The 26,138-nt window shown below is 54.7% G+C and overlaps 9 protein-coding genes across 9 annotated transcripts; 5 read left to right on the top strand and 4 right to left on the bottom strand.

The window, feature by feature from the left end:
- Window positions 1–222: 222 nt before the first annotated feature.
- On the top strand, window positions 223–2,857 carry SPBR_05624 (chromatin assembly factor 1 subunit B; the record flags this gene model as incomplete). Its single annotated transcript, XM_040763887.1, has 3 exons — window positions 223–342; window positions 422–524; window positions 579–2,857. 3 exons carry the CDS (start codon window positions 223–225, stop codon window positions 2,855–2,857), a joined length of 2,502 nt encoding a protein of 833 aa, XP_040622313.1.
- Window positions 2,858–3,484: 627 nt separating this feature from the next.
- On the bottom strand, window positions 3,485–5,587 carry SPBR_05699 (uncharacterized protein; the record flags this gene model as incomplete). The annotated part of the gene is made up of 1 exon (XM_040763962.1): window positions 3,485–5,587. One exon carries the CDS (start codon window positions 5,585–5,587, stop codon window positions 3,485–3,487), a length of 2,103 nt encoding a protein of 700 aa, XP_040622312.1.
- A 2,111-nt stretch (window positions 5,588–7,698) lies between these two features.
- On the top strand, window positions 7,699–9,686 carry SPBR_05724 (f-box domain containing protein; the record flags this gene model as incomplete). The annotated part of the gene is made up of 3 exons (XM_040763987.1): window positions 7,699–7,756; window positions 7,831–8,514; window positions 8,581–9,686. 3 exons carry the CDS (start codon window positions 7,699–7,701, stop codon window positions 9,684–9,686), a joined length of 1,848 nt encoding a protein of 615 aa, XP_040622311.1.
- Window positions 9,687–11,606: 1,920 nt separating this feature from the next.
- SPBR_05876 (uncharacterized protein) lies at window positions 11,607–13,157 on the top strand (the record flags this gene model as incomplete). The annotated part of the gene is made up of 1 exon (XM_040764139.1): window positions 11,607–13,157. The coding sequence occupies one exon, from the start codon at window positions 11,607–11,609 to the stop codon at window positions 13,155–13,157; it is 1,551 nt and encodes a 516-aa protein (XP_040622310.1).
- A 481-nt stretch (window positions 13,158–13,638) lies between these two features.
- SPBR_05808 (serine/threonineeeee-protein kinase Chk1) lies at window positions 13,639–15,348 on the bottom strand (the record flags this gene model as incomplete). Its single annotated transcript, XM_040764071.1, has 1 exon — window positions 13,639–15,348. One exon carries the CDS (start codon window positions 15,346–15,348, stop codon window positions 13,639–13,641), a length of 1,710 nt encoding a protein of 569 aa, XP_040622309.1.
- A 1,325-nt stretch (window positions 15,349–16,673) lies between these two features.
- Window positions 16,674–17,354, top strand: SPBR_06189 (ubiquitin-conjugating enzyme E2 C; the record flags this gene model as incomplete). The annotated part of the gene is made up of 3 exons (XM_040764451.1): window positions 16,674–16,762; window positions 16,837–17,169; window positions 17,252–17,354. 3 exons carry the CDS (start codon window positions 16,674–16,676, stop codon window positions 17,352–17,354), a joined length of 525 nt encoding a protein of 174 aa, XP_040622308.1.
- Window positions 17,355–18,103: 749 nt separating this feature from the next.
- SPBR_06168 (large subunit ribosomal protein L31e) lies at window positions 18,104–18,865 on the bottom strand (the record flags this gene model as incomplete). Its single annotated transcript, XM_040764430.1, has 3 exons — window positions 18,104–18,307; window positions 18,416–18,490; window positions 18,773–18,865. The coding sequence occupies 3 exons, from the start codon at window positions 18,863–18,865 to the stop codon at window positions 18,104–18,106; spliced, it is 372 nt and encodes a 123-aa protein (XP_040622307.1).
- Window positions 18,866–20,286: 1,421 nt separating this feature from the next.
- Window positions 20,287–21,446, top strand: SPBR_06009 (RGS domain protein (Rax1); the record flags this gene model as incomplete). The annotated part of the gene is made up of 2 exons (XM_040764271.1): window positions 20,287–20,500; window positions 20,524–21,446. 2 exons carry the CDS (start codon window positions 20,287–20,289, stop codon window positions 21,444–21,446), a joined length of 1,137 nt encoding a protein of 378 aa, XP_040622306.1.
- A 657-nt stretch (window positions 21,447–22,103) lies between these two features.
- Window positions 22,104–23,243, bottom strand: SPBR_06019 (COP9 signalosome complex subunit 7; the record flags this gene model as incomplete). Its single annotated transcript, XM_040764281.1, has 2 exons — window positions 22,104–23,108; window positions 23,211–23,243. 2 exons carry the CDS (start codon window positions 23,241–23,243, stop codon window positions 22,104–22,106), a joined length of 1,038 nt encoding a protein of 345 aa, XP_040622305.1.
- Between the last annotated feature and the right edge of the window lie 2,895 nt (window positions 23,244–26,138).

Raw genomic sequence — 26,138 nt, 5'->3', positions numbered from 1 at the left:
TGCAAAATTCGTCCCCCAGCCAATCCTTCAGCCTTCCAGCCTCCTTCGACGACGACCTTCGTTCGTCTCGAGCTTCGAAGCCTCTTCTGTTCGGTTCTGATCGCCCTCGATCGATAGCAAACGTCCGCGACCGCAACGAATTCTTTCTCCGACGTCCTCCTTTTCGAGCAGCACCTGGGTCGACAACGGGCCTCTTTCTTCGGCCCTGAAGCACATGTCACCATGAAGAGCATACCCTTGATCATCAATTGGCATGACCAGAATGCCCCCATCTACTCTGCACACTTTGAGCCGCACGGCAAGGGCCGTTTGGCGACGGCCGGCGGCGACAACAACGTCCGGGTAAGCTCAGGAGTCGATGGCGAGGGCACTTGATCCGCCTTTGTATCTGAGATTGCGGAAGCTAATAACGTCCATGCAGCTCTGGAAGGTTGAAAACGATGGCGAGAGCAGAAAAGTCGACTATCTGTCGACCCTAGTGAAGCACACACAGGCCGTCAATGTGGTCCGATGGAGCCCAAGAGGTGAGCTTTCAGCCATCTTCTCTTTTTGTCATATTAGCATCACTAACATCACAGGCGAGCTGCTGGCCTCTGCTGGCGACGACGGCAACGTCATCCTCTGGGTGCCCTCGGAGACACATCACCCGACCTTTGGCAACGACGGCATCGAGGACAAGGAGAGCTGGCGGACAAAGCATATGTGCCGCTCCTCCGGCGCCGAAATCTACGACCTGGCGTGGTCGCCCGACGGCATGTACTTTATCATCGGCAGCATGGACAACATTGCCCGCATCTACAACGCCGCCACAGGCTCGCTGGTCCGCCAGGTCGCCGAGCACAGCCACTACGTCCAGGGCGTCGCCTGGGATCCTCTCAATGAATACATCGCCACGCAGTCGTCCGACCGCTCCGTGCACATCTACTCGCTGAAGAACAAGGACGGCCAGTACATTCTCAATGGGCTCGACGACAAGACGACCAAGGTGGCCAACCACAGCAAAGCCGACCTGCCGCCGCGCCACCTCGCATCCCACAGCCCCGCGCCCTCGGACATCACCACGTCTCATCGCTCGCAGCTCGCGGCCATTGACGCCGTCGGCATTGGCGCTGGCCCGACGTCCATCAGCTCGCCTGTCCCCTCGGCGCCGGGCACGCCGACGTCGTTTGCCCTGCCCATGAACCCGCCCAGCGTGGTAAGCCACAGCCGCCGCTCGTCATTCTCCTCACGACGGTCCGTATCGCCGGCCCCGTCGATGCCGCTGCCAGCCGTCATGCCCATGGAAGCCTCGCCCAAGCCGCATACGACGGCGTCGAGCATCGCCATGCGGAATGCGAGCCTCTACGCCAACGAAACGCTGACGTCCTTCTTCCGCCGCCTGACCTTTACGCCCGACGGCAGCCTCCTCCTCACGCCGGCCGGCCAGTACCAGACACAGCACCAGGCCGAGGGCGCCACCAAGCCCACTTACGAAGTCACCAACACCGTCTACATCTACTCACGCGGCGGCATCAACAAGGCCCCCATCGCCCACCTTCCGGGACACAAGAAGCCCTCTGTGGCTGTCCGCTGCTCGCCCGTCATCTACACCCTTCGCCAGTCCACGGCACCGCCAACCAAGCACATTACCATCGACACGTCCTCGTCCGAGGAGCCCATCCCGTCCCTCCCCGATCCCATCACCAAGCCTGCCTCTGCAGCTGGCACTCCTTCGGTCATGGATCCGCCGCCACCACCAAGGTCAACCGCAAACGATGGTCAAGGCACGGAGTCGACCGCCTCCGCTGCTGCTCCGGGCACATCGAGCTCGGCAACCACCACATCCACGACCACGACCACGACGGCAACGACGCCGGGGCCCAAATCTGTCTTTGCTCTAGGCCATCGCATGATTTACGCCGTTGCCACGCAAGACTCTGTGCTTCTGTACGACACACAACAGCAATCGCCCATATGTGTGGTCAGCAACCTGCACTGTGCCACGTTTACCGACCTGACTTGGTCGAGCGACGGCCTGACGTTGCTTATCTCTTCGTCAGACGGTTTCTGCTCGACGCTTTCGTTTTCGCCGGGTGAGCTGGGCGCGCAGTACACGGGCGACCTGACGGTCCTCTCGAACCAAAAGCGGGCGGGATTCGGGGCCGACGACCGCTCCTCCGCCTCGGCTCAAACCACTCCCATTCCTACACCGACCGCCGTGTTTGCACCGCCGTCACCCTATACGCACCAGCACCGCAACTCGGCCAGCTCGTTCTCGGCGCCCTCGCCACCACCTACAGCCTCCTTTGTCAGCAGCGGCCGCCCGTCGTCTCCGGCACGGTCCAACTCCACCTCGTCTGTCATCACTCAGCCCGGCACCGTCGTCCCCATACCGTCGGCCTCCACCACAAATACCGGCACCGGTGGGCCTGGATCCGTCATCAACAACCCGCCCCTCGTCGTGGGCACAATGCCCAGCCTGGCCGCTGCCTCGCCCAGCAACAGCACCATCATTGCCGGCCTTGCCAGCCTCAAGGCGCCGGTTGTGTCCAGCGGTGGTGGCGGCGCCAATGGTGGTGGTGGTGCCGCCGCCACCCCGCCCGAGACGCCGCGCAACCGAGCCAACAGTGCAACGAGCAGCATTGCCGGCAGTGTTGCCGGGAGCGTGGCGGGCAGCGTCGTGGGCGTGCCGCCGGCTGTGTCGGCGGTGCCTCCCTCGTCTGCTTCGGCTTCGGGCACAAAGCGCGATGCTTCCGCCATTGTCGCCTCCAGCAGCGAAGGTGACGGCAAAGAGGAGCCGACCAAGAAGCGCCGGATTGCACCGACGCTGGTGAGTGGGCTGGGCGGCGGTAGCAGTGGTGAGGGATCCAGCTCTTAAGGTTGGGAGTTGGGCCCCTTTTTTTTCTAAATTTCTCAATTTCTTTTCTTTTCGTTTTTGGCAATGTTTGGGAGTTCTACGTTTGTCGACGGCAACAGCCTGTCCCTGTACAACGAAGCAGTACAGTGAATTAAGGGACCGTGAGTGTGCTTTGAGATGGCTGATCTGAGCGTGGATTACAATTTGCACATTGCGCTTCCGTCGTTTGTTTCATTCTATTGTCAAAAGGATATACTTTGGGTTTCTGCCTTGTTTTTCTTGCAAAGGCGATTGGGTTTTGTTGTCATAATTTGCTCATTTTATTTACTAGTCATTTGCAATGGGAAACCTAACAAAAAATTTCCATGTTCATTAACATTCCCCTCTCCCGCGTCCGTTCACAAAATAGTTTCAAATTTCGTCTTGCTGTCCCGTGAACCACAAAATGTGTACGATGAGTCAAGATTGCCTCTCCCAACTGCCTCGTCCCTGACTGACCTCAAACGGCCTGCCTCCGATGCCTAATAATCCGATCGCGTTTCTAGGAAGGCACAAAAGGAAATGCAGTCTCGCCGAGACAATGCCACCACGAATCGGCTTTGGCGTGTTCAGGTCTTGTAAAAAGCCCAAGTAAACACATCACACGACCTAGCTGAGCCTAGGCAGCTGCTGTGTCCGCCAAATCACCAATCCTAGAATCATTGGCCAAAGCACAAATTGGAGGACCATCACGACGAGGATGACTCGGCGCTGCCGGGCGTTGAGACGGTCGACCTCACCCTTCGAGTACCATGAGAGCCCGCTGTCAAACTTACCCAAATACACCATGACGGAAATAAAAGGGAAGATGCTGACCGCCAGCATGCAATAGAACCAAGTCTGGCGCCGCTGCCGTCCTTCATGGGTGATAAAGGCCTCGGGATCCAGAGGTACGCCATTGCGCTCCAGATCCCGTTGAGACCCGGCTTCCTGGAGTGCAATGGCTTGAAGCTCAGGATCGGTTCCCCGTGTCCGCTGCCGACGGCGTGCATTGTAATCCCAAGGGTACAGTCGAGGCTGGCTGCTGTGGCTGATAAGACTGCTACCAACTGTAAAGCTCGGTCTCAGCCGCTCCTGGAAGCGGTGGGCAAGGTCGTCCAGTCGCAGCCTTGTTGCAGCAGATTTGAGCATGTGGGTTGGGCCGCCATGGCGAGTGCCTGTGCTTCCGAAAGGAAGAATTGTAGCCCACGTTCCGCCTGCTGTCGTGGAACTCATGGCGGACTGCATCGTCAGGTCCTTGGGCAGCGTGCGCCGTTTCTTCAGGCTGTTGCTCTGCTTGGAGGACCGAGTGGAGCTTGAGGCAAAGACGGAGGCAAACCGAGTCGGTGCCCGTGGATAAGCGCGTTCCGGGACACGGATGCGATGGGAATGACGTGTGCGCTTCTTGCTTGCTGTATTGCGCGCCCTGAAGGTGTCGGTAGCTGAGCTTCCGGTACCAGTTTCTCTTTCGACAGCCTGAAGACGCGCAGCTTCAGGCAGCGGGATGAGCGGGAACGGAAAGCTATGGACAGTGCCGGTGGAGCTTTGAGACGAGCTCGAATCACGCAGGGAGTGGCTGTCATCAATCACATCACCCAATTCAGAGGCCGTGATGTGGTTTGTGTCGCTGCGCGTATTTCCAGTGTCACTGGACAACCCCTGAAATTCGTATACTCCGCCCTTTGCAAAAAGAGGATCGCGGTCCGAGCTCTGGGAGTGATGACGAAATTCAAACCTCTTTCTTCCCTTTTCTAACTTGAATGGTGGCGGTTGGAGAGACATGGGGGAGAACCGACGTGTGCGTCTTCCGTTGAGCTGCCGAAAAGGGCTTGAAACCTTTCTGGCAAGTGCAGCGGCCGCGTCGCTTCCAGAGCGTTGCGAGTTTGGGTACGCGCGCGATGGATTCTGAGGATAGCCATTGACCCGGTGGACTCGATGCTTTGGTACCATGACGGGAACATTGATGCCGCTTATGTTATGAATCTGCAGGCTCTCTTCTGAGTCTTCATGCCCACTTGGATGCTGTACAATGCGATCCGTGGATGCATATTCGTCGAAAGGTACGTCGTTAAATCTACTGTCATCGGAGACGTCGGCCACACTGCTTCCAGTGAATTTGGCTCCCTTCGAATTGTAGGCCCCTAGTTCTCGATCCGGAGGAGGGTGCAGTCTCATGCTTCCAAAACCAGGTGCCGTCGTGGCCACGGTCTCCCAATCATCCCGCTCGCTCGAAGGCATGTTTTCTTTCTCCCGCCGGTAGAGGCTACCGGCTTGGAATGGATTTTGTGCGCATGGGGGCAGAGGCTTCTCGGATGTCATAGTACTTCCTTGGCCAAACTTCAAGCGGTGGCCACCACTGACGCTGGGATTGAGGCTCACATCCTGAAGCACAACCTTCACTTCATATGCGCTGCGCTCGACAGCCCAATTCGGCTGGATGATAGAGGTATCGTAGAATCCGTCGGCACTCTCAGGGGTCAGAGAGCGTGCCCGGGTAGGGCCTGTGAGAAAGGGGTCTTCACCGAGGTATTTGGGGATCGGAGGCGGTCGAAGCGGCAATTGGCGAGCAGGATGGTCGTCATCTTGAGTGTAGAGAGTGGCCCGGCTGTGCGAGCTAAGGCCACTGATATGGTTGAGAGCTGCACTGACATCCCGCTCCTTGGATGGATGGAGGAAGATGTTGTAGGTGTCTTTGTCATAGCGGAAAGGGTCCTCTTCCGAATCCGTTGTCATTCCTGCGGCAGAGACTGCCGTACCACTATGCAGGCTTGTGCGTTTTCCTTCCACACGCATTGATTGCACACGGAGGGGCTTTGGATACAGTAGACTTTCTCTGGTTGGAACGGTCAAGAAGGGACTGTCGCGCTTTGGGCTATCTGCTGACGTGCCTCCTGATGATGTCTTTTGTCTCCCATCTAGTGCGCGTTGAACATTGACACTCTGCACCGGCCGATCTGTAAGGTCGCCACACGGTGAACTGCTGCGGTCATTGGGACCAAATCCAAGACGATTGACCGCGCCGTACCGGGCACGCACAATATGCGGGATGACTGGGACAGGCGAGCTGTCGTTTGCATGGAATGGATTGAGAATGTGTCTCTGGTATTGTGTGTACAGACGCCCGACAGTCGTGTCGGTCGAATACACTGTCATTGCCCTGTGGGAGTCGGATGAGCGGTCAGGTCCCTGTGAGTTTCTGCCGGCACCCAAAAGTGAGAAGTTCTCTTCCGATACGTGCCGCACAAGAGGCGAGCAATTCTCGGTTTTGGACGCAGGTGTAGTGACGATGGCTGGCGAGCAGCTTCGCGTACCCTTTCGGTCAAAGATCTTGTCAAGCAATTCTTCCGGGTTTCCGAGATCTTTGAGAAGGTCCATTGAACTAGGAGAGAGCGGCGAAGGGAGAAAATCTTGCCGGGCGCTGTTGTCCTCATGGCGTGCAACAGTATCAGCGTCAAGAAAAGTAAAGTCCGTGCCCGTGTTGTTCGTGCTGCAAGATGCACTTCCGATCAAGCCATCGGCACCGTGAGATGCCGAGATACTGCGACCTGTGATGCTGCGATGGGCCTCACCGAGGTCTCGAAAGCGGCAGCCTTTGGGAAGCGAGCTTTTGCGGTCAGTATTGAGAGGTGCCAAAGCTGGCAACGCACAGATTTTGGTAGGTAAAAAGGTCGAGTTGAAAGAGGAGGCACGAAGGCCGTTGCGGCTGTTATCTGTTGCAGCCATGCTGAATCGGTAGAGGCTACTCTTTCGCGGCCATCAGAAACGTTGGAGATGGCTCTCCTTGCGACGCAAACTGGAGAGACAAAAAGTCGGTAAACAATCATCGGAACCAAAAAGGCGTGGGAAAACACACAAAAAATAAAGCGCGTGGCGTTGTGTGGACATATACGTGTCCAGCATTCGCTTGGGGAAGGAGCGATGAAAAGGATGTTGCATGTCGTTCCTGCCGTTTTTGGTCAGAATACCCAAGCGGCAAGACCGGACCTTCTGTGACAAAGAGATAATCAGAGAAAGAGATAAGCATGGAAAGAGCACATCGTGTCTTATTGCATATATACATGGCAGGGATTTGGGGCTTTGTGGTGTCGAGATATCGAATGACAGTGACGACGACATACACGAGTATATCGCGAGGGGGAAACGGTATACTGGGGGTTTAGGAATCGTTCGAGTTCATCAATAGATGAGACGCGCTGCTAGAATAGCTACATAACCCGTGAATATGTTCTCGAGCTTCAGAGTTAAGATGTATATGTTCTTTTTTCTCTTGTTTTATAATGAAAATATGATGTGAACGTTTTTACATTTGATAGGTTTTAAAACAACCACGGGAAGGCCAGAGTTAATTTTCTTCGTTCTATTTTCTATTCTTTTTTTTAAATAAATAAATAACCAATAAAATGACAAACTAAACAAACATAGAAGCAAAGCTATACTCTACTTTATCATAGACAGGATCATATACATGACTTACTGAAGTCGAAAAGGAGATGTAAATATACACAGTGTAATACAGTGCACAAACAAATTCGCACTTACAGGCTTAACCTTCCGTGAATAATACACGATGCCCCCCGCCCTTCCCCAACGGGATGGAACATGCTGGAACTCCAGGGCACTTCTTCCGCGTCGCTCACGGAGTATTACGATACTCCAACACTCCAATCCACACCAATGTTTTTGTGCCGCATACAATACAAGCATGAATGCGAGTATAGGCCCGACCCTCCTCGTCCCCATTGAGGGCTCTCTCACAGGAGCCACCTAGCCCTTTATCCACAGCATCGTATTGCGTTACCTCGTTATCGGATCGCTCCGTGAGGAGTAATTACAGGGCCACCATCATGGCCTCCTCCAAGCTGGAGCAGCTTCCCGCCGAGCTGACTCTCCATATTCTCTGCTGTGAGTTTCAGCAGACTCCCTCACTGTCAAAACAGCACCTGTTACCTTGCCAAATTCTGACGCAGCCGGCATAGATCTCGATGATGACGATATCGCGGCCGTCCAGAGCACATCTCGGCATCTGCGGCTCATCTGCCGCGATGACGGCCTCTGGCGCGCGCGCTGTTTTGGTGCGAGCCGTCTGGCGTCGACGTTGCGCCGCAAGAAGTGGCGCCACCCGGCGCACGCCCAGAATGCGCAGTCCAGTAAGGCACGCCGTATCGAGATTCGGGCGGCATGGAACGCCGTCTTCGACAACGGCGAGCCCGTGTCGTGGTACAACGAGCACATCCAGCGGAGCACAAACATTGCAACGGACTGGTTTGAGCTGCCACGGCGTCGCGATGGCCACCGGCTGCTGGACAATGCCGATGTGCTCGAAGTGTGCGGCGTGGCACTGTTCAGACCACAGGACGCGGAAAAGAACGCCAATGGCAGTGAACAGTTGGAAAAGGAGGGCGATGAGGAGGGCGGTGCCAACGATCGACTAGAAGGCATACCGCCACTGCTGGCAGTGGCCCCGCTCGAGGACGGGTCGGTCTGCCTCTGGGACGTCAACGGCACAATGAAACGGCGTGGTGCCATTCTGAGCCAAAGCGTGCCGGGTCTTTTGTTTGCAGGGATTCCGAATCTGGAAAACGACAAGCCCATATTTAATGTGACAGAATGCGTGGCCGTGGACAGCCCGCGCTGCCTGGCATACTTTGCCGTGCGGAATCGTCTGTTGCCCGTCTCCGACTTCCTCCCTTGAAAATGTGAAGACTAAAGACTAACTTGGGCGATAGGTCTTGTCGTGGTCGATTTGAAAGCACTAGTTGTTGTCAGTGTCAAGGTCTTCCCTCAGACCATCACTGCACTGTCATCGGCAGACACGTCTGTGCCGTTGAGCGTGGGGACACGGGCCGGAATCCACCTCTACGACGTTCGCGTCCACACACATGACGCTGCGGGCGAGTTCCGGCATGTAGACGATATCATCGACGAGTCAAATACCGGGCCCTTTCCACAACCCGGCCCCTTGTCCATTGTCCACGTCCCGGAACACGGCTCCGAAGGCACCATCTCGAAGGACATTTTTGCAGCGGGCCGCATCTCCAGCATCCTGCACTATGACCGGCGAAACCTCTCCGTGGTCAAGAGCGCGATCCACTCGGGCGCCAGCCTGTGTGGACTGGCCTCCCTAGCTTATCCCTTTCCCTCCATCAAGGATTATAGCTATCTGAGGAATAACAACAGCCAGGCCGCAGGGTCTGGTTTTGGAACCGGCGGGCGAACAGTCGTGGCCTGTGGCGAGTACAAGTCCAAGGGCTCTCTCGAACTGTATCCGGTCGACGAGGGCCAGTCGCAGTCTGACAAGCATATGGTCAATCGCCAGACGTCCTCCTCTGCTAAGATTTTTTCGGTCGCGAGCCACGGTACACGCCTGGCTGTGTCCGACGGTGCTGGCTTTATTCGGTGGTTCGAGCGAGACGGGTTTACGGAAGTCCGGCGGTATGCGCTTGGGCAAGACGACTACGAGGAAGACGAGGGTGAAGTGGTCGAGAAGAACGAGACAGAAGTACCTCGAATGCCGCCGCGCCGTGCTCACAATACGACGGAATCAGGCGATATTGCTCGCAAACTGCTGCCCGTGTATAGGGTTGGCGGCTTCGGTGGCTGCAAGCGCGACAACAGCTTTAGGAACAATGGGCTGCTGTTCTGGACGGGCGAGAAGCTCGGACTTACCAGCTTTACGCGTGGAAAGGGAACGCGGTCGGCGGACTTTGTCAAAGATACAAAGACTGCGGCCGAGAGGGCGACCGAAGAAGCAGGGAAGGCGTACAGAGCAAAGATGCGGCAGCTGTTCAAGTCTGCCCGCTACTTTGGTGAAGATAGCGACTCCGACAACTAGCTTGCAAGTTGCTGGTGCTAGATGGCATGCACATTACCATCTCGCTCACCATCGACTCGGTTTCAAGGTTATGCCGCCTTCGCATTATAGCATCGTATAATAGTGTCTTGGCCAAAGGAAATTTTGATCCAATGCCCTGGGAAAGGAATCCGAACAACGGGCAGGATCAGGCGACATGCGGTCGGAAACCCTTGTACGCACTCGGCGCCAGGGCAAAGTCCAGGGCGCCCAATCGACGGGCGTTGGGTCTCTTGGGCGTCCGTTTGTGCCCAATCGTCGCGGTGCACGACAGCACTACCAGACGCGGCAAACACCAATGCATTCAGTAGGAAAGTCGAAACAGGTCCCCGAAATAGAAAGACAAGATTCGCGACGAGTACGACGTACTGTATTCCTCTCAATCAGAGCGAGCAGCTCAGCCCCGGCGCATGACAAGCTCACCGCTTGTGCGTGCTGGCGCATGAGGCGCGCGGGTCGTCATTGTAAGTTGTAAGCCAATACCACCAATGGCCTCGTCATCTCTCTTGTTTGCCTCGTCTTCATGTCTCGAAACTCGGGGGGATTTCTACCTATTTCTCTCGTTTCGGAAGACACGCAATCGATTCACCGCTTCATCTGTTAACTTTATTTTCTTCTTCCTTTTTGCTGCCGGCATCATGTCCGTGCCGGCTGAGAGTGCTCCGCAATACGCAGGGGTGGCCTTGACCTGGGCAGCATATGACATCCGCGTGTTGGTAGCAAGAAAAGAAAGCAAATCGAAAGAAAACGATAGATGGATGAAGTGAGTAGATGCAGTGCTACCTCTATTGTTTAACGAAGACTCAAGTAGCTTTTGCGCCATGTTCTGCAGGCCCCTGGCAAGTGCTTCATGTGTATCAAAAACGGAAAGTGCGATGCAACAGAAGATGAACACCACACCGCTTCCCCAGCATGTGGTATTTGCACCTTCCTTCTGTGGGCGAGAAATCAGTCGGAAAGAGCAAACGATTTGTTTACATACGTTCTTGCCCGCTTCACATTGTCAGCTGTTGTCAATAAGGAAAGGACCGGCCTCGAACACGTATAAAAATCCTACGACTTAAATTGGTCTATTACGGGCGCTTTCTCCGGCACCTCCTGCCACTATAAAAGGAAATGCGGAATGAAAAGTATGGCTCTGTGATATTCTCAAAATAGGCAGGGCCAGGCCCCACCCTCTGCCATTCGTCCTCCTGCGTCGGCGACCCCTCCGCTGTGTGATGTGGTCGAGCTTCTGTGGACTCAACAAAACTCACGAAAATCCAAAGCGACTCACTTCCCGTCGCCGACCCGGCCACAGCCCAATACACAAGTCCATTTGACACAAAGAGAGCCCCGGAGCCGACCAGGAACAGCTTGGACCTTGCCACATTGACAGGCAAAGTCCACCAGCGCCTCCATCCGCCAGCTGCATCTCCGATAAACCGGGTCCGCCTGTCTGGATGCAGCGTCAACGTCTCCACCTCTGCTGTTGAGGCTGGCCATCAAACGCAGTGTCCTCAGTCCAGTCTTCCAGCCGACCGCCCTTGCTTGACCGTGAAGTCTATTGGTGGCGGACGGCGTCCACTCATCTGCACCATGGGCTATTCTGGCTAGAGAGGTGTCCAATTTTGGGCTTTTGCTTGGTTCAGACGACAGCGCTCGAAGATCATAGAGCCCGTTGACCATGCCGCCCTGGCTGCCAGGTGCTTACCTGCTGTACACTTTCGAGTGTGTATGATTTATATCGTTCTCACCTCTTACATTTTCAGCTTTTCTCATACGAGGCACGTCGATTACTTCTCTGTCCATCCATGCAACAGGCACAACTACCCCTTCATCACGCGCCTTCACCTTCTGCTCCTCCTACCACAATCCAAGCCTGTCATAGTAAGCCCTCGTTCACTCGAGGCGCGCTGAGCCATGGCCTTTTGGGTTCGCGGCGGGAGAGAGCAGACTTTTGGTCCGAACCATGGAGAGGGGCAGAAGCGGCCATATTACTATGTGGATGACGAGGCAATTGAAACAGTCAATCAGCCATTGCGGGCCTTTGACGACGACGGCGACGACACTGACGGCAGCCGTCATCAATTGCCGGCATCCTACCACCAGCACGTCCCAGAATGCGATATCCCCTACCAGTCGATTGAGCCCCGAGAAGACACACCAGCAGAGACACATGTCTTCTTCATCCTACACGAGGAAGGCCCCAACGAGGCGCGGTCGCTTTCGTCGCAGTCCCCGTTGCCCACTAGGGGTGGTTCATCGCCTGGCCTGGATAGATATTCTCCCCTGCCCCGGCCAACAACTATCTGGAAGAACGGCTCGGACCTGAAAGCGTTTGCCTCTCCTCAGCCATATTACGCCCAAGAATCTGTCCCGGTACCTGTCGCGAAGTTGCCACGGTATGAAGACTGGCGGGATAAAAACCACTTGTATGACACAACATCCGGCCAAATAAATGTCGTGCGGTCTCCCTCGCCGTACGAGGTGGTGGTGCGGCGAGCAGCCAGTCGGAGACAGACACCAGATGATACGGCACCACATATTTATGCACACTCACACTCTGTGAGCGAAGGATGGGCGGCTCGATCAGATGCTCAGAACACCGGATCGCGTGACCACTATCAACTGGAACGACAACAACTCGATCCGCACATGGTCCAGTCTATTAGCTGCTCCAGTCAGGACCGCGGTGCCAGCAAGCCGTCGGAGACACTTCTAACCGATGCCGAAGCAGCCGTCAGTGTCGGCGCCCACCTCGCCAGCTTCAACCGCCGGTTTCCGTCGTCGCGCCACGAGCGCATCTTGCTCGGCCTGATTCATCCCAAGTCGGTGGATGCAGAATTTGATCTTGACAACAGCGCCCTGGAGAGCATCTTCTCATCCGCCAACGAGATTTTCTTCAACGGCCGCCTAACCCAGCGTGTCCAGTGGGACTGGTCCGACGCCAGCTCCAACCCGCAATACGACAACAAGATCATTGGCCACACCTCCCTCCGCCGTGCCCACATTGGCGGTTTCGAGACGTTCGTTCTGCTGTCGACACCAATCTTGAGGAGCCGCGAATACAGCCGCCGTCTGCTCATCTCGGCGTTTCTACACGAGCTGATCCACTGCTACTTGTTTATATGCTGCGGCTGGAGTGCACGCGAGTCTGGCGGCCATACGGACGGCTTCCGGCGCATTGCCGACACCATTGACCAGTGGGCGGGGCGCGAGAATTTGTTTCTCTGCCAGGTAGAAGCGGACCTCGAGCGTTTCCGGCAGCCGCCAGAGTGGAATGCAGCTCCAGACGAGACGTCCGTTGTGGACTATAGCGGCTACTCGCTGGCCTCTCCCATCCTTTACAATGCTCGTCTGTGTAACCCAACCAATTCCAACACGGACTGGGAGCGCTGCTTGCATGACCGGTGGGAACATCGCCAGCACCACCACAGCGCGCCTTCCGACCACACCTATTCATGGACTTAGGCAGAATTTCAGGCCTTCTGTTAGAATCCTTTTCATATAAACTCATGTTTACTAACTTTTCACATTCCCTCACTCTCGCTTCACATGTGGCAGTGACGACATCAAAGCATCTTCACTGGCGTCTCTTGATCCCTGCATTTATTTTTCCTTTCCCAGCACTACCTTTTAGACATATTTGTTACTAGACTTTTTTTGTATCCATGACATATACCCCTCCATATATCAAATTCAATTTTATGAAAACAGTGTCTGTGCGCATATCTTGTTCATTTTCGAAAATGAAAATCGTTTTAGAAAACATTATTCATACAAACGAAGACCTGAGTCATAACATCATTAAATTTGCTCTCTATGTGGTGGCTAAAATCACAAAAAAAAAAAAAAAAAAAAAAAAGATACATGAGTATTATAATGGATCACAGCCATTGCTGTCAACGCTATGCAGGTCGACTGGCTTCGACGAATTATGCTGCCGCATATACTACATGCCGTTAGCGTCTTCCTCGTCGGGCGAGTAGACGGCTTCATTACAGAGCTGCGCCATCTTCTTGAAGAAACGGCGCCACTCCAGTGGATCGCCTTTGACCTTTACAAACCGGACGTCGAGCAGCCGCGCCGCGCCCGACTCGTCGTCTCCAGGACGCAAGCGGCACCGGTCAACCAGGATCTCACCGTGCAAGGTCTGTTTGCGCCCGTCAGCGGCCCGAACCTTCAACCGGGCGATACATTCGTTGTCCTGGTAGCTGCTGCTGGCCTGCATGACCGATGCTGCAGGTGGGCTGGGGACGTTGAGCTGGTGCAAAGCCGCGCACAGCATTTGCACCAAATGCAGCGGTGGCACGTGCGAGAAGAAGCGCGTGAGCGAGTATGACGGCACAATGTCCTCAAATCGTCGTGCGTGCTGTGTCAGAGTCACGGGTACGCCACGCAATTGTGAGAACTGGCTCATGGCAGGCTCCTCCGCCAGCGCCTCGCGCAGACCGTAACCAAAACCAGCTGCGCCGCGCGGACCGCTGGCAGCATGGCCGTCGATCCGGTCGGTCCGTGAGATATCCGCGAGAGACGTGGGTTGCGTGGACGACGTGGCAAAGCGCTGCACCGCCCGAAGACCCGGGCGTTCCCAGTCGTATGCAGTATCAAGGAGCGGCACGTCGGGCTGTGTGGAGGCAAGCGAGCCCACAGAGCCCGTAGAGTCAGAATGTTGGTTGGACCCGTCCAGATCCATAGCGTCGCCGCCACCACGTCGCCTTGCCGTGGCCGGATTTTTCAAGTCGATTCTTAAATTGTCGAGCATTTGGGTGGCGAGCTCGAGAGGGTCGGACACACGGTCGTCAGCCGTGAGTAGGCGGTTGGCCCGCGTGAACCACGGATGCTGGCGAATCTGAGCAAAACTGAAGCGCTGCTTTGTGTCGATGCTCATCATCCCGCGCAGCAGGGACAGGGTGGCCGGCGGCACTCGCCCCCACAGCGGATCGGTGCTGTGTCCGTTCTTGGTGGCGTATTCGTAAAACTCCCAACTCGTGAGCACGGGCTCATCCCACGGTGTGTTGCCGACAAGGAGCACAAAGAGGATGACGCCGCAAGACCAGATGTCTACTAAATCCGGACTGTAGCTGTTCTTCTTCGGAGTGGGTGCAGGCGCCGTACTTGACGGTGGCCGGTTGCACGCAAGCACTTCTGGAGCAATGTAGGGAGGACTCCCGCAGACCGTCGAGCTCAGCTTGCGGCTGCCCTTGTACTCGTACATTGTGGCCATGCCAAAGTCGGCCAGCTTCAGGTTGCCCGAGGACGAGAGCAGGATGTTTTCGGGCTTCAGGTCCCGATGGGCCACGCCCTTGGAGTGCAGGAAGCTCGTGCCACTGACAAGCTGCTTGAAATAGACATGGGCAATGTCCTCCGGCACGCCCACGTCCGCCTCGATCTTGTCAAAGAGATCGCCACCCTCGGCAAACTCCATGGCGATCCACCGCCACACTTCATCCTCGCCCGTCGCAAACCACTCTATCACATTGGGATGCTGGCCGATATGTGAGTGAAGCGAGCATTCGGTGGCGATCTGTTTTGGCGATATGCGACCATGCTTAACGGCATACTGTTTGTGGATGAGCTTGACGGCAAAGACGGGGTGGTCGACATCGAGCGGGGCGGCTTTCTTTATGCTAGGAGACGTCAGCGCCATATACCAGAGCATCGTGTGGTCCTGTCGGACGGGAAAGTGTCGAAGCAAACTCACGAAGCAAACGCGCCCCTGCCGATGGTGTTCGAGACGAACCGGAAGGGCAGGTTGTCAGGAAGAGGAGCAAGCTGGGACTGTTGCATGATTAGCTTTGCGGTGCCAGGGAATACGCCGCAGGCCGTGAAGCTTCTGCTCCTATTCTTCCGTCTATGTTGCCGTCTTTGCTCTCAATCGTTTTCCCGTGATATTTTTTGTGGGCTTTAACTGGCTCTGGATGGAAGTAAATAAAGAACGAATGAACGCCGATACTTACCATGTTGGAACTGCAGCACGCCCTTCACCAGTTCTGTGTATCTTGGTTTGTCCACAATCCACTGGTGGTTGCTCGCGTGAGGCTCTTTCGAGACGCGACTTTCGACGTGGCGGTCGCGTCTTGGGGTCGCGTCTGGCCGCTTAAGTAGTGGCGATGATTTTAACGACCAAGCGCTGACCTTGTCTGAAGAAGAGCGCTGTGAGTGGGGTTCCATAGGCGGAGAAGCGCTACCTCGTTGTTTCCCCTCTGAAATAGTTGCATTCCAGCGCTGGGTCGTCATTATCGCTACCTAAAAGCGGGTCCTTTTCGCTGGTTGCTGGGTGCAGGGAGGGGCCCACTCTTGGGGTCAACTTCTGGCTGCTGGGTGCGGTCCTGCCATCAAAGGTACCAGAATGTAAACAACGACGAACAGCAAGAACCTCCGTGGACGCCGGCCAAAGTGTAAGAATAGACCCTCTTGGGAAGCCGCTTCCGTCCTTCATTCCTCACCAACGTGGCAGGCACGACCCTTTACCTCTCACACTCTCCCTGACAACCAGCGTAGGTATTTTTTCTCACCCTAGCCAGTAACACGCGCCATTGGCGGCCGAACAGCACCTTCCCTCCTGGCCAAACCATTCCTGGGACTCCGACAGTTTGTCTCAGAGTCTAACTTGGAAGTTGCTGCCCATTGGATCGCCCTTGCTTTTTCCTATCTCCTCATTTCCTTTTCCTACCTCTTGCCTGCTTTGGACGCATATTGCCGAGCTGGTTAACGTTGAAACAAAAGAAGCTTATTCTTTCTTCATACCTTCGCTTTTCTCTCTTCTTTTTCTCTTCATCTTTCTATTGTCTCGTCTCGTCTACCTCTTCCACCTCGCATCTCCCCCGTTGTCCACCTCGCTGCCACGACTTTTATAACGACGACGTCCCATCGCAAACCCTCTCACACGACCGTTTCCCGCCGAAAGCCCTCGGTTGCTTCTGTGACTCTTGTCGACAACATCTTCTTGTTTTGTTCTCACTGTCTTCATAACACCCATACATCATGGCCGACGCACAGAGTGCATCAGACATGCAGGCTACTGCCCTTGGCGGTGTAAAGAAGGGTCCCGATTCACAGAGCGTGACGAAGAGGTAAGGGCTGCCTTTCTTGCTTCTATTTTTTTCTGTATACCTCCTCTATTCGACTGCTAACCTGAACTTCTCAGATTGCAAACCGAACTGATGATGCTCATGACTTCGCCAGCTCCTGGTGTTTCCGCGTTTCCATCGGCCGACGGCAACCTTATGTCGTGGCGGGCGACCATTGAGGGCCCCGACGATACCCCGTACGCGGGCCTCACGTTCAAACTTTCCTTTGCCTTCCCTGCCAACTATCCCTACGCACCGCCGACAGTGCTTTTCAAGACGCCCATATACCACCCCAATGTTGATTTCTCCGGACGAATTTGCCTCGACATCCTGAAGGACAAGTGGACGCCTGCCTACAACACCCAGACTGTACTGCTAAGTCTGCAGAGCCTGCTCGGCGAGCCGAACAAGTACGTACCCTTTTTCACCGTGCACATCATCCTCGTGGATATGCAGACATCCTTAAGACATCTTGTACTAACTGTGTTGCAGCGCCTCTCCCCTCAATGGCGAAGCTGCCGAGCTGTGGGACACCGATGCCGAGGAGTTCAAGCGCAAGGTGTTGGGCCGTCACCGTGATGTCGACGACGAGTAGACGGACAGGACTCTGGCCCCAACGAGCATTGGGCTTGCAGAGCATGGAATTGAAGTCGAAGAGAAAGGACGAATGACGGTGTGAGGGGGACGATTAGGCGTGCAAAGGGGCTATGGGCTGTGGCCATGCGAGCAGCTATAAATGGCGACGGGCGACATGTCAAAGGACAACACGAAGATGCCGTTGGATATGGACGAGAGCCAGAGGCTGGCTGGTTGTGTATTATTTCCCCGTTTCATTTATTCCCTTTATTTTCTAGCACAGCGACCGGGTACATCGGGGGTCCTGGTAACAAGGACCGAGCAAGCATCAATTTTACTCCATTTCATCACACTTCGAGAATTGGTATTGTGTAGTATGCAAAGAACACTTTTCTGCACCCATCAGGATGGATGCGCTTGTCGTAGACGTGTGGGATTCAAAAAGTTGAAATGAGATGGACTCCCTCAACACCAGGCAACGACATGAACTTGGAGATAATAGTTTTCCACTTTTTTGGTTTTGCTTGTTTTTGTTCGATCGCCTCTGGCTGATGTGGCTGTTTGTTGTCGATTTTTTGATTTCCTTTTGTGTTTTGGTTGGTAAAAATCGAGTCGCCCAAAAATCAAACAGTACCCATGTCCGAGGTTTCCCTACCCATGCAAATCCTTTTACATAGACAAACTCCAACAATCCAGCAACAACGTCGCCAGAACCTCCTTGTCGGTATTTTTCGCTTTTATATGTTATCCATCACGAGAACCGCCATTTTACTCCTCAACCACAACGGTGTGCAGGCCCTTGGGGTTCTTGACGTTGACGGCCTGGACGAAGCTGTACAGCTTCTCCTTGGCGTCCTCCTCGTCGTTTCTTCTCCGTGAGATGCGGACGCGGAGTCTGTAGGCAACGCCCTTGACACCGGCCTCCCACACCTTCTTGTTCAGCTGGGGGTCCAGGCGGACATCCGAGGTGCCCTAAAACATGTCATGTCAGCATTTCAGCTTCCAACGGTCCGAGACGGCGATTTGAGTCGAGCTATGTGTCGTCGAGAGAGTCGGCGTAGGGGAAAGGAGGTTCCGTACCATTGCCTGCTGAGCGAACTTCTTGATCTCCTTGACGGCGCGGGGAGCCCGCTTCTTGAAGCTGACACCGTGCAGCTAGAATTGCCATCGACGTTAGCACATGTCCTTCACACGTTGGTATATATAGAGCGACACAGACGCGGCCCAGCATCCAGTCTCCAGGACATTCAATCTCCAGGTTGCCCTCACAGCATCGACCGCTCGTACCATCGTACGCGAGAATGCCTAGCCGACCAGCTCGTGCCTCGTCATCTCGCCTGGTCCGATGCTTCAACCTCCATCCGTCCTTGATCCGCCTCTTTCCTGAATTTCTGCGTCTGGCCGTGTCCGGTGCGTTTGGGCGCCTCAAAAACGTACTCTCTTGTGCATGTGGATGGTGTACTCGCGGGAAACGACGTCGGCAATGGCCGAGCGGCCGGTCTTGCCGGAGGCCTTGGTCTTCGACGACATTTTGGGATGGTTGCTGTAGGCGAAAAGAAGAGATGTTAGAGACTGAGCGCTTGACGTAGAAAGGAGGCGACAACGATTGTACTTCGTGGAATGGAGTGCGTCAAGGGAAAGATTCGTCGTCGGCGTGCATACCTCGAAAAAAAAGGTTTCGTTGGTCGTCGGTAAGGAGTGGTGATGGCAAGTCGAGAATGGGAGGGAGGGGGGAGCAAAGAAAAAAGACAGCCAACGGAGAAAAAGCGAGAGGGCTAAAAGTAGGGCCTGGTAGAAGGAAAAAAATTGTTGTGTGCACTTCAAAATTGGCATAAAAAAGGGTACTGTGACCAATCAGAGGTAGAAGCGAACTACACTAGTCCATGCATTCTCTAGCGTGTCTTGACGCGGATAAGTCATCACATCACGTGAAAATCATCGTGATCATTTCCACGTGATACAAAAACTCCGCTAGAAATATCTCTTGTCCCCATTTTAATCTTTTTTCGTGTTTATTTTAGCATTTAATTTTTATGCGCGCCCCTGGCATGAAGCATGGGAAGATACGAAACTGGCCTGGTAACACGCCCCTAAATTAAAGTACCGCGACACGCTAAACAGTATGCGGTAGTGACCTGAAGCCCTGGGCGCGAGCCGATCACAAAAGACGCCAGGAATGCAGTGGTCTGTCCGTTGCTCCTTCCCACTTTGGTGGCCCTTGCTGCGTCGTGTTTCCAAGTGAGAATCCCCCTTCCAAGCACATTCGTTCCTCACCCTCGTTTTTGAACCTCACAACGTCCTCCCTCACAACCTGCAGGATTTGAAGCAGTGTTCTGAGCCAGGATTTTCGCAGTCGCCTGTTTCTGATCTTCTTTCGAAGCCACTGTTCCTCGCCTTCTCCACGGTCTCTGCCACCCACGATCGCCCTTCGCGTCCGGACCAGCTGTTCTCCGCGCCTCCTCGCAGCCCACAGATTGCGTATTTCTGGATCTCGTCGTCTCGTGTTGTCTTTGGCTTTCGAGCAGCACCAGACACTGTGCACGGCCGGTTGCGTACGGACTGTACTTCGCACGACGGACGTATCTGGCTGTCACTGGTCATGAGCTTTAACTGCCCTTTGCCCTGTCTTCGTGTCGCCCACTTTTTTGTCGTCTGTTTCCCGTCACTTGTCAACACTTAATTCTCGTCACGAACCTCGGCGACAATCTAATTGAGAACACAACAATCGACGACTCTTTCGGTGACTGGATTTGGTCTACTAGTCACTTTTCTTTCAATTTACGACCGAGAAAACGACAGTAAAGGCTGCAGACGGACGAAGCGACTTTGAGACGATCAGCCTTTACCCGTCAACCCGACGAGACTCGCACTCTTTCAGCCTCATCCGGCGACACAAACGGATCGAAAACGTCACTTGTCAACTCTTAAAAATCGACGCATTAGCCACTACCATGGCCGACTTTCCTGGAGGCCACACGCCGTCGCCGCAGCCGGATCTCAACCGGAACCGGCTTCCCTCGCTGTTCGAGGTGCTGAGCCGACGGACGCTGCCCCCAGTCGACCTCTACTCGTTTTACATCTACATGCGTGACCAACAGCGCTCAGTCGATTATCTTGACTTTTGGTATGTCCCCGTGGCCCATCCCTGTGGGTATCTGGTGTCCCGTGGGCCTGTATAGCTAACGCAGGTTTTGCCAGGCTGGATGTTGCTCAGCACATGACGCTTTGCCGTCACTACGTCCGTGAACTGCGCCGGTCCGTCCTGGTCGTCACACCCGATGGCGAGAAGTCGGCATCCAAGCGCTCGTCCGCCATCCTGGAAAACCTGGGCGACATGACGCACCCTGTGGCAGGTCCGTCCAAATATCAGTCGGACAAGGAGAGGGACCAGGATGCACAGATGTCGGCGTTCCTGCGCGAAGATTTGCATCCTCAGGACTCGCCGGTCAGCGGGCCCGGCCAAAGCCCGAATCCGGCGAGCACACCGCGCGACATTACAGACTCCAACTCGCCGGCACATGCCGTGGCACGCCAGGATATCCGCGCATCGGCCGAGAAGATTCTGTACACGTTCTTGTTGCCGGGCGCCGAGCGCGAGATTATCCTGCCGGGTAACATCACGACGGACATCACGACCGCCATCGAGGAGTACGGCCGCGACGACCCCGAGGTCTTTGACGTTGCTAAGGACTACGTCTTCCAGGCCATGGAACGTGATGCCTTTCCAGGGTTCTTGCGGATGAAGGCCCTTGGCAACCTGATCCCGCCGACGCTCATTCTGCGCCTGATTATTGGCATGATCTCCATGTTCGGTGCTTTCTGGACGGCTTTTGTGCTCATTTTCCTCGACGAGTCTCGGAGGACACGCCTGTTCCTCATCCTGCCTTTCACCTTTGGCGTCTACTTTTTGGCCTCATTCCAGTACTCACTGGACCCAGTGCTGGCGTTGCTTGGGTTCAGCGAGTACACACCCTTCCACTTCTCGCGTGTGCGTGAACCGTTTGTGCGGCGCCTGCTGGCCAAGCGGGCGCTTGTAGTCCTCGCTGTGACAGTGCTGGTCGATGCAGCGCTGCTGGTGTTGTTCATCTTGGTGCCTGGCCGGCGTCTGTGAGACAATGCACCACGACAAGAATGGCGTGTCTTGTCTACGGGACGGGAAGGGTGGAAATCTTGAACTTTGAGTTTTCGAATGCTCGACTCTCGGCGTTTTATTTTGGAATTTTGTTACGAATATCACGAAGGCGTTCCGCGGAGCAACTGACGAATTTAATCCCCTTCTGATTTTTATTTTCCGCGACTTTCTGTTTTTATATTGCTTTTCAATGTGTTTGCGTCTAGGATACCAGTTGTTATTTTCACCTGCCATTTCACGGCGAACATCCCCGATGCTGGGCTGTTTTGTGTGGGAGGTGTCAGAAGGCAACACTAGCGAGCAGGTTTAATGGTTAAGGGCCATGCAGGAAGGGAGCATATGTCCCGTACCATACATTTATGTAGCTTTTATGTAGTTTTATCCGATGGATATGAATGACTCTTGTTCATTCATTACTTCTTTTTCCGTGTCAAGGAATTACATGGGCCCGATTGATATGTCATACATTTCCTACCATTTCATACTAGTAAACGTATTCGTAACTACCAGAGGCTCCTCTGGCCTATAGTACAATCAATGCTCGTCGTTATCTGAATGCGTTGGGACATGATGCCCTCTTCCCTACCTTCCATTGAGTCGCTTTGCTAGTGCTTCCCGGAAACCTCGAAGCATTCCCTAAGCATTCCGGTTCCGCTTGTTTCCGTCGCCCTCGTCGTCGTCCAAATCCATAGCCCCATCGTTGTCTTCGGCAACAAGAGCCGAGCCAGGACCCGGCACAGCGTGCGAGCTTGGCGGAACAATGGAGGTAGCCATCAGGTTGCTGCCCCGCTTGTTGAACCGCGGGTTGCCAATCCCCTTTCCGCCACTCGAGACATTGAGCGTCATCGGCCGCTTGCCGTGGCCGCCGCCATTGCCGCCGCCATCATCTGCATCCCCAGAACCGCCATCTTTGTTGAGCATTGCCCGCTTCTCGGTTTCGACGGCCCGCTTAAACTGGCTGTCCGACTTTTGGCCTTCCTCTGCACGCGCCGCCGCTGTCCGCCGGATGCCGGCAATCTGCTCGTCGAGTGCGGCCAGCGTCGACTCGCAGCGCTGTGACCAACTGCTCAGGGCGGCGTGCAGTCTCGGGATGGCATCGGGGGCAGGGTCACGCATGGGTGCGACGGCGCTGATGCGCACAACCTGGTGGGCCGGGTCGAGCGTGCCGGTGACGAGGCCGGCGTAGACGGCGGCCATGACGAGCGTCTCAAGCTGGCGGGCATCGTCGAGGCGCAGTTCGCGGACGAGGTGGTCGTATCCCAGACTGGAGCGGTCGGTGGCAAGGGAAATGAGAGACAGTTCGCGGAGTTTTGTGGCCTGGGCGTCGGTGAGTGGTGGGAGCGGTGGTGCTACTGCTGCTGATGCGGCTTGTGATTGTGATATTGACTGAGGATGTGAAGGTTGTGACGACGACGCGGAGGGCGCGGTTCCCCGCTCGTAGTCGGCATAGGTGCCGTAGCTGAAGATCTGGAGGACAGCCAAGTAGGCGGCATACTCGGGATCGGCGGTCGCGAGGGCCTGGATCTGAGGAGTCTGCAGCAGCTCGGCAAAGAAGTAGGTGCTGGGGTGAGAGGTGGCTCGGACGACCAGGTCGGCGGCCTGGCGGGGGGAGCTGGCAGACTTGGAAAGGGCGACAAATGGCTGGAGAGAGGCAGTTAGAGAATGCTCTTCAAGAAGCCGAACATGGAATGGGGCAACCTAGGGTGAAGAGGCCAACAAATCGCGGAGGGGGGGATAGCTTACCTCCAAGGCGTCCATCGCCTTGAGCTGCGCCATGGTGCTGGTCTAGCGGCTACGAATAATCTCGTGTGCTATCTGTGTGCACGATGATCTAAATGATAAACCGTAGCGTGCTGTGACTTGGATTTGCAGCTTTCTTCGGTGGGGCAATCCGTGGTCGCGATGTCTAGCTTGAGAGCTTCGTGATATTGTGCCTAGCCTTTGGATGTCTGCGGGGTGGTGAGGCTGAAGGAACTGTGGCTCATGATGACTAAGCATAACGTGGACGGGCCCACAACTACAAGGCCGAGTTGCTATGGGGGCAACAGTTCATGAAGCCGTTTCGTTCCTTAGTTTTTTTTTTTCTTTTTTATTATCGTGTAACTCTGGGCCCTTCAGGTTGAGACTCCTGCTACCATATGCCTGTTTTCCGTTGATTTATTCTGTACCTGGAGATCTCTCAGTTTGACGATCTGTGTCAGGTTGGTTTGAGCGCCCTGAACGGATTCAGGGGCGCCCCTAGAAATGGCACGATGGTCCCTATAGCGAGTTTGAGAGCGCTACGCAACGAGCGTCCCAGCGTCCCTCATAGAGACAGAAAAAATGGGGCCGCAAATATTGTGTCAAGGAAGAAGCCCATGACCTGCTGATATTTCGCTGCGACTTTGCTCCGACGGTCTCCATTTCCCCTTTCAAGATGGATTCCATTACGGCGAGAACATGACTAATTCTCAATGCCTCTGGACAATACCGGTTCCAGTGTTGTCTCTTATGGCTCTTTCGTGTCTCATCCATCCACTTGGATGTTGGAGGTGGAGGCAGGGTGGTCTGCCCTCGAAGACTATTGAAATGGCGCATATGAACGATATGTACGACATACACAGGTGCGAGTGTCTCAAGCCACTACAGCCATGCATTCGCCAACATTCGTAGCCCATCCATGTCTCGAAATTAGCCCTGCGTGTCCGTCACGTTGTGCATCGTGTTGCTTTCTATCCCGCTGCTCTTTCCCTTTTCGTCCCGAGTCCCATGGTTCGCAATGTACGGGGTACAGGTGGCTTTTTTGGCCTCTTCCAATTTGTGGTCGGGCCAGTCGAAGACCAAGCATTCCGTGCGTCGAGCGGCAGGGAGGCAGACGGGCGGGGACGAAGACAAAAAGAGGCAAGTTGGGGCGAAGTACAAGTCACTGCACGGCTAGCGAACCTCAGCTGTGATGCTCTGCTTGTGTTTATCTCTCATGCTGAGATCGTCAACATGGCTTCACGTGGCTTCTCTTGCCTTGGCTTGCTTCTTTCAATCGTCCCAGCGTCCTTGGATCTTCGTATGGGGTGGAGTTGAGACTCTGCGGTGATCTCTGGCGGTTTGTCGGCTCGTTTCCATGTTCTCGTACTTTTATTTTATTTTATTTTATTTTTGCTAAGTGCGTGTCCACTGTCTACGCGCCGTTCTTTCCCCACGCGAAAAGATGTCAAGCTTTCCCCTTCTCTGTTCCTGCCCTGTCTGTTGCTCCTTCCTTAGGATACCACTGATCGTAGGGATATATTACCATCGTTATCGCCTTCTACTGATTATCTTTGCTATCCGCTGGAGTCTTTTGCCATAACATCGCCAGTCACGGGCAGTACGGAAAACAAGGGCAGAACAAACTCCGAACAGTAAAGGAATCCCACAGCGAGAGAACAATACGCTGGAACAAAAGTTGGAGCCTGGGAATTAGTGCTCCGTATATTCCGGAGTTTTGGTAGGGAAATGGGAAGGCAAGAGGCCAAGGTTCGGCAAGTGCGGAAGCGACGACCGACGCAAAAGTTGAGTGGCGCTTTCCAGATGCCGACGAGAAGAAAGACGTGCAAATGGCAAGTGCTGTATGCTATAAATTAATTTGCAATCAATATTGCCGTCCAGAATTTCCCGAGAGGAGTCAAAGAAATCACAAACCAAAACAGGCCGACATTAATAACGAACGCCTTCGTTGACTTCGGCAGCCAGATCGCCAACCATTCCAGCAAAGTAACACGACTTAAGCAGCGTACGGACGCCTAGTGGATTAGAAAGCAGTATCTACCGCCAGCCTGCTGCAAATTTCCCAAAAAGATCATCGTCTTGTCATATCTTGACTTTATTTTCCTCCCTTTTGCCCGCTTATGATTCTCGTCGCTTTCAGCCGGTTTTCAGCATCGTTTGGCCTCGATTACGCCTCTCAGAGGCTCACAGTATCCCCAGTACTCGATCTGCTGGCATCTCGTACCCGCCTCTGACCCCTGCTCCAAGTCCGCACAGGCCACGCATCGCAAAGAAAAAACTAAGAGACACAACTTAACCCCCAGCAAACTCCAGCCAAAACTCTCTCCCGCAGGGTTTCACAGGCGCTTCCCAGCGAACCGGAAATCAGGAGTCGTCACTGTCGTCGTGGCCACAGTCGTCGGTATCGCTGCACGCATCGACATTTGATCTCGTAAGTCAGGATTTCCAGTCGCTAGCAGCGCCACATTTCTTGTATCGTCTTCTTTCTTCTGCGCCTCCTTCGGCTCTCACGCTCTCAGTCCCCAACCGTTTGTCCTTCCCGAAATCTCACTACCACGGTCTGCTGTCTTGCCGTCTGTAGCCTGCAGTCTGCGCCGAACAATAAGCTGACGCAGCGGTTGGCTGAAGAGTGTCCAAGAAAAGAACAGAACCAGCATCGAACACGATTTGAAAGCATCCTGGAGTCCCCAGCGCTCCCGAACACCACGCAAAACACGCCCCTCCCAGCACCCCTACCTTTCCTCTCAACGAAACGCTACGGCACGGGCTGCCACTTGACGACACATCAAAGCAACCCCAGCCAGACCTGGCCCGTCCCAGACAGCCTAAGACGACCCACGTCGAACCAACCCTCGAAACACAAGAGGACCACAGGAAACGCAGCGCCAGCCTGAGCATTGTGTCTCCGGAAGTCCACTTGTGAAACACAGT

Source organism: Sporothrix brasiliensis, assembly GCF_000820605.1.
Source record: "Sporothrix brasiliensis 5110 chromosome Unknown Cont15, whole genome shotgun sequence".
In the NCBI taxonomy this organism is placed as follows: Eukaryota; Fungi; Ascomycota; class Sordariomycetes; order Ophiostomatales; family Ophiostomataceae; genus Sporothrix; species Sporothrix brasiliensis.
The sequence above is the reverse complement of the archived record's forward strand: the minus strand, read 5'-3'. Positions and strand labels throughout refer to the sequence as shown.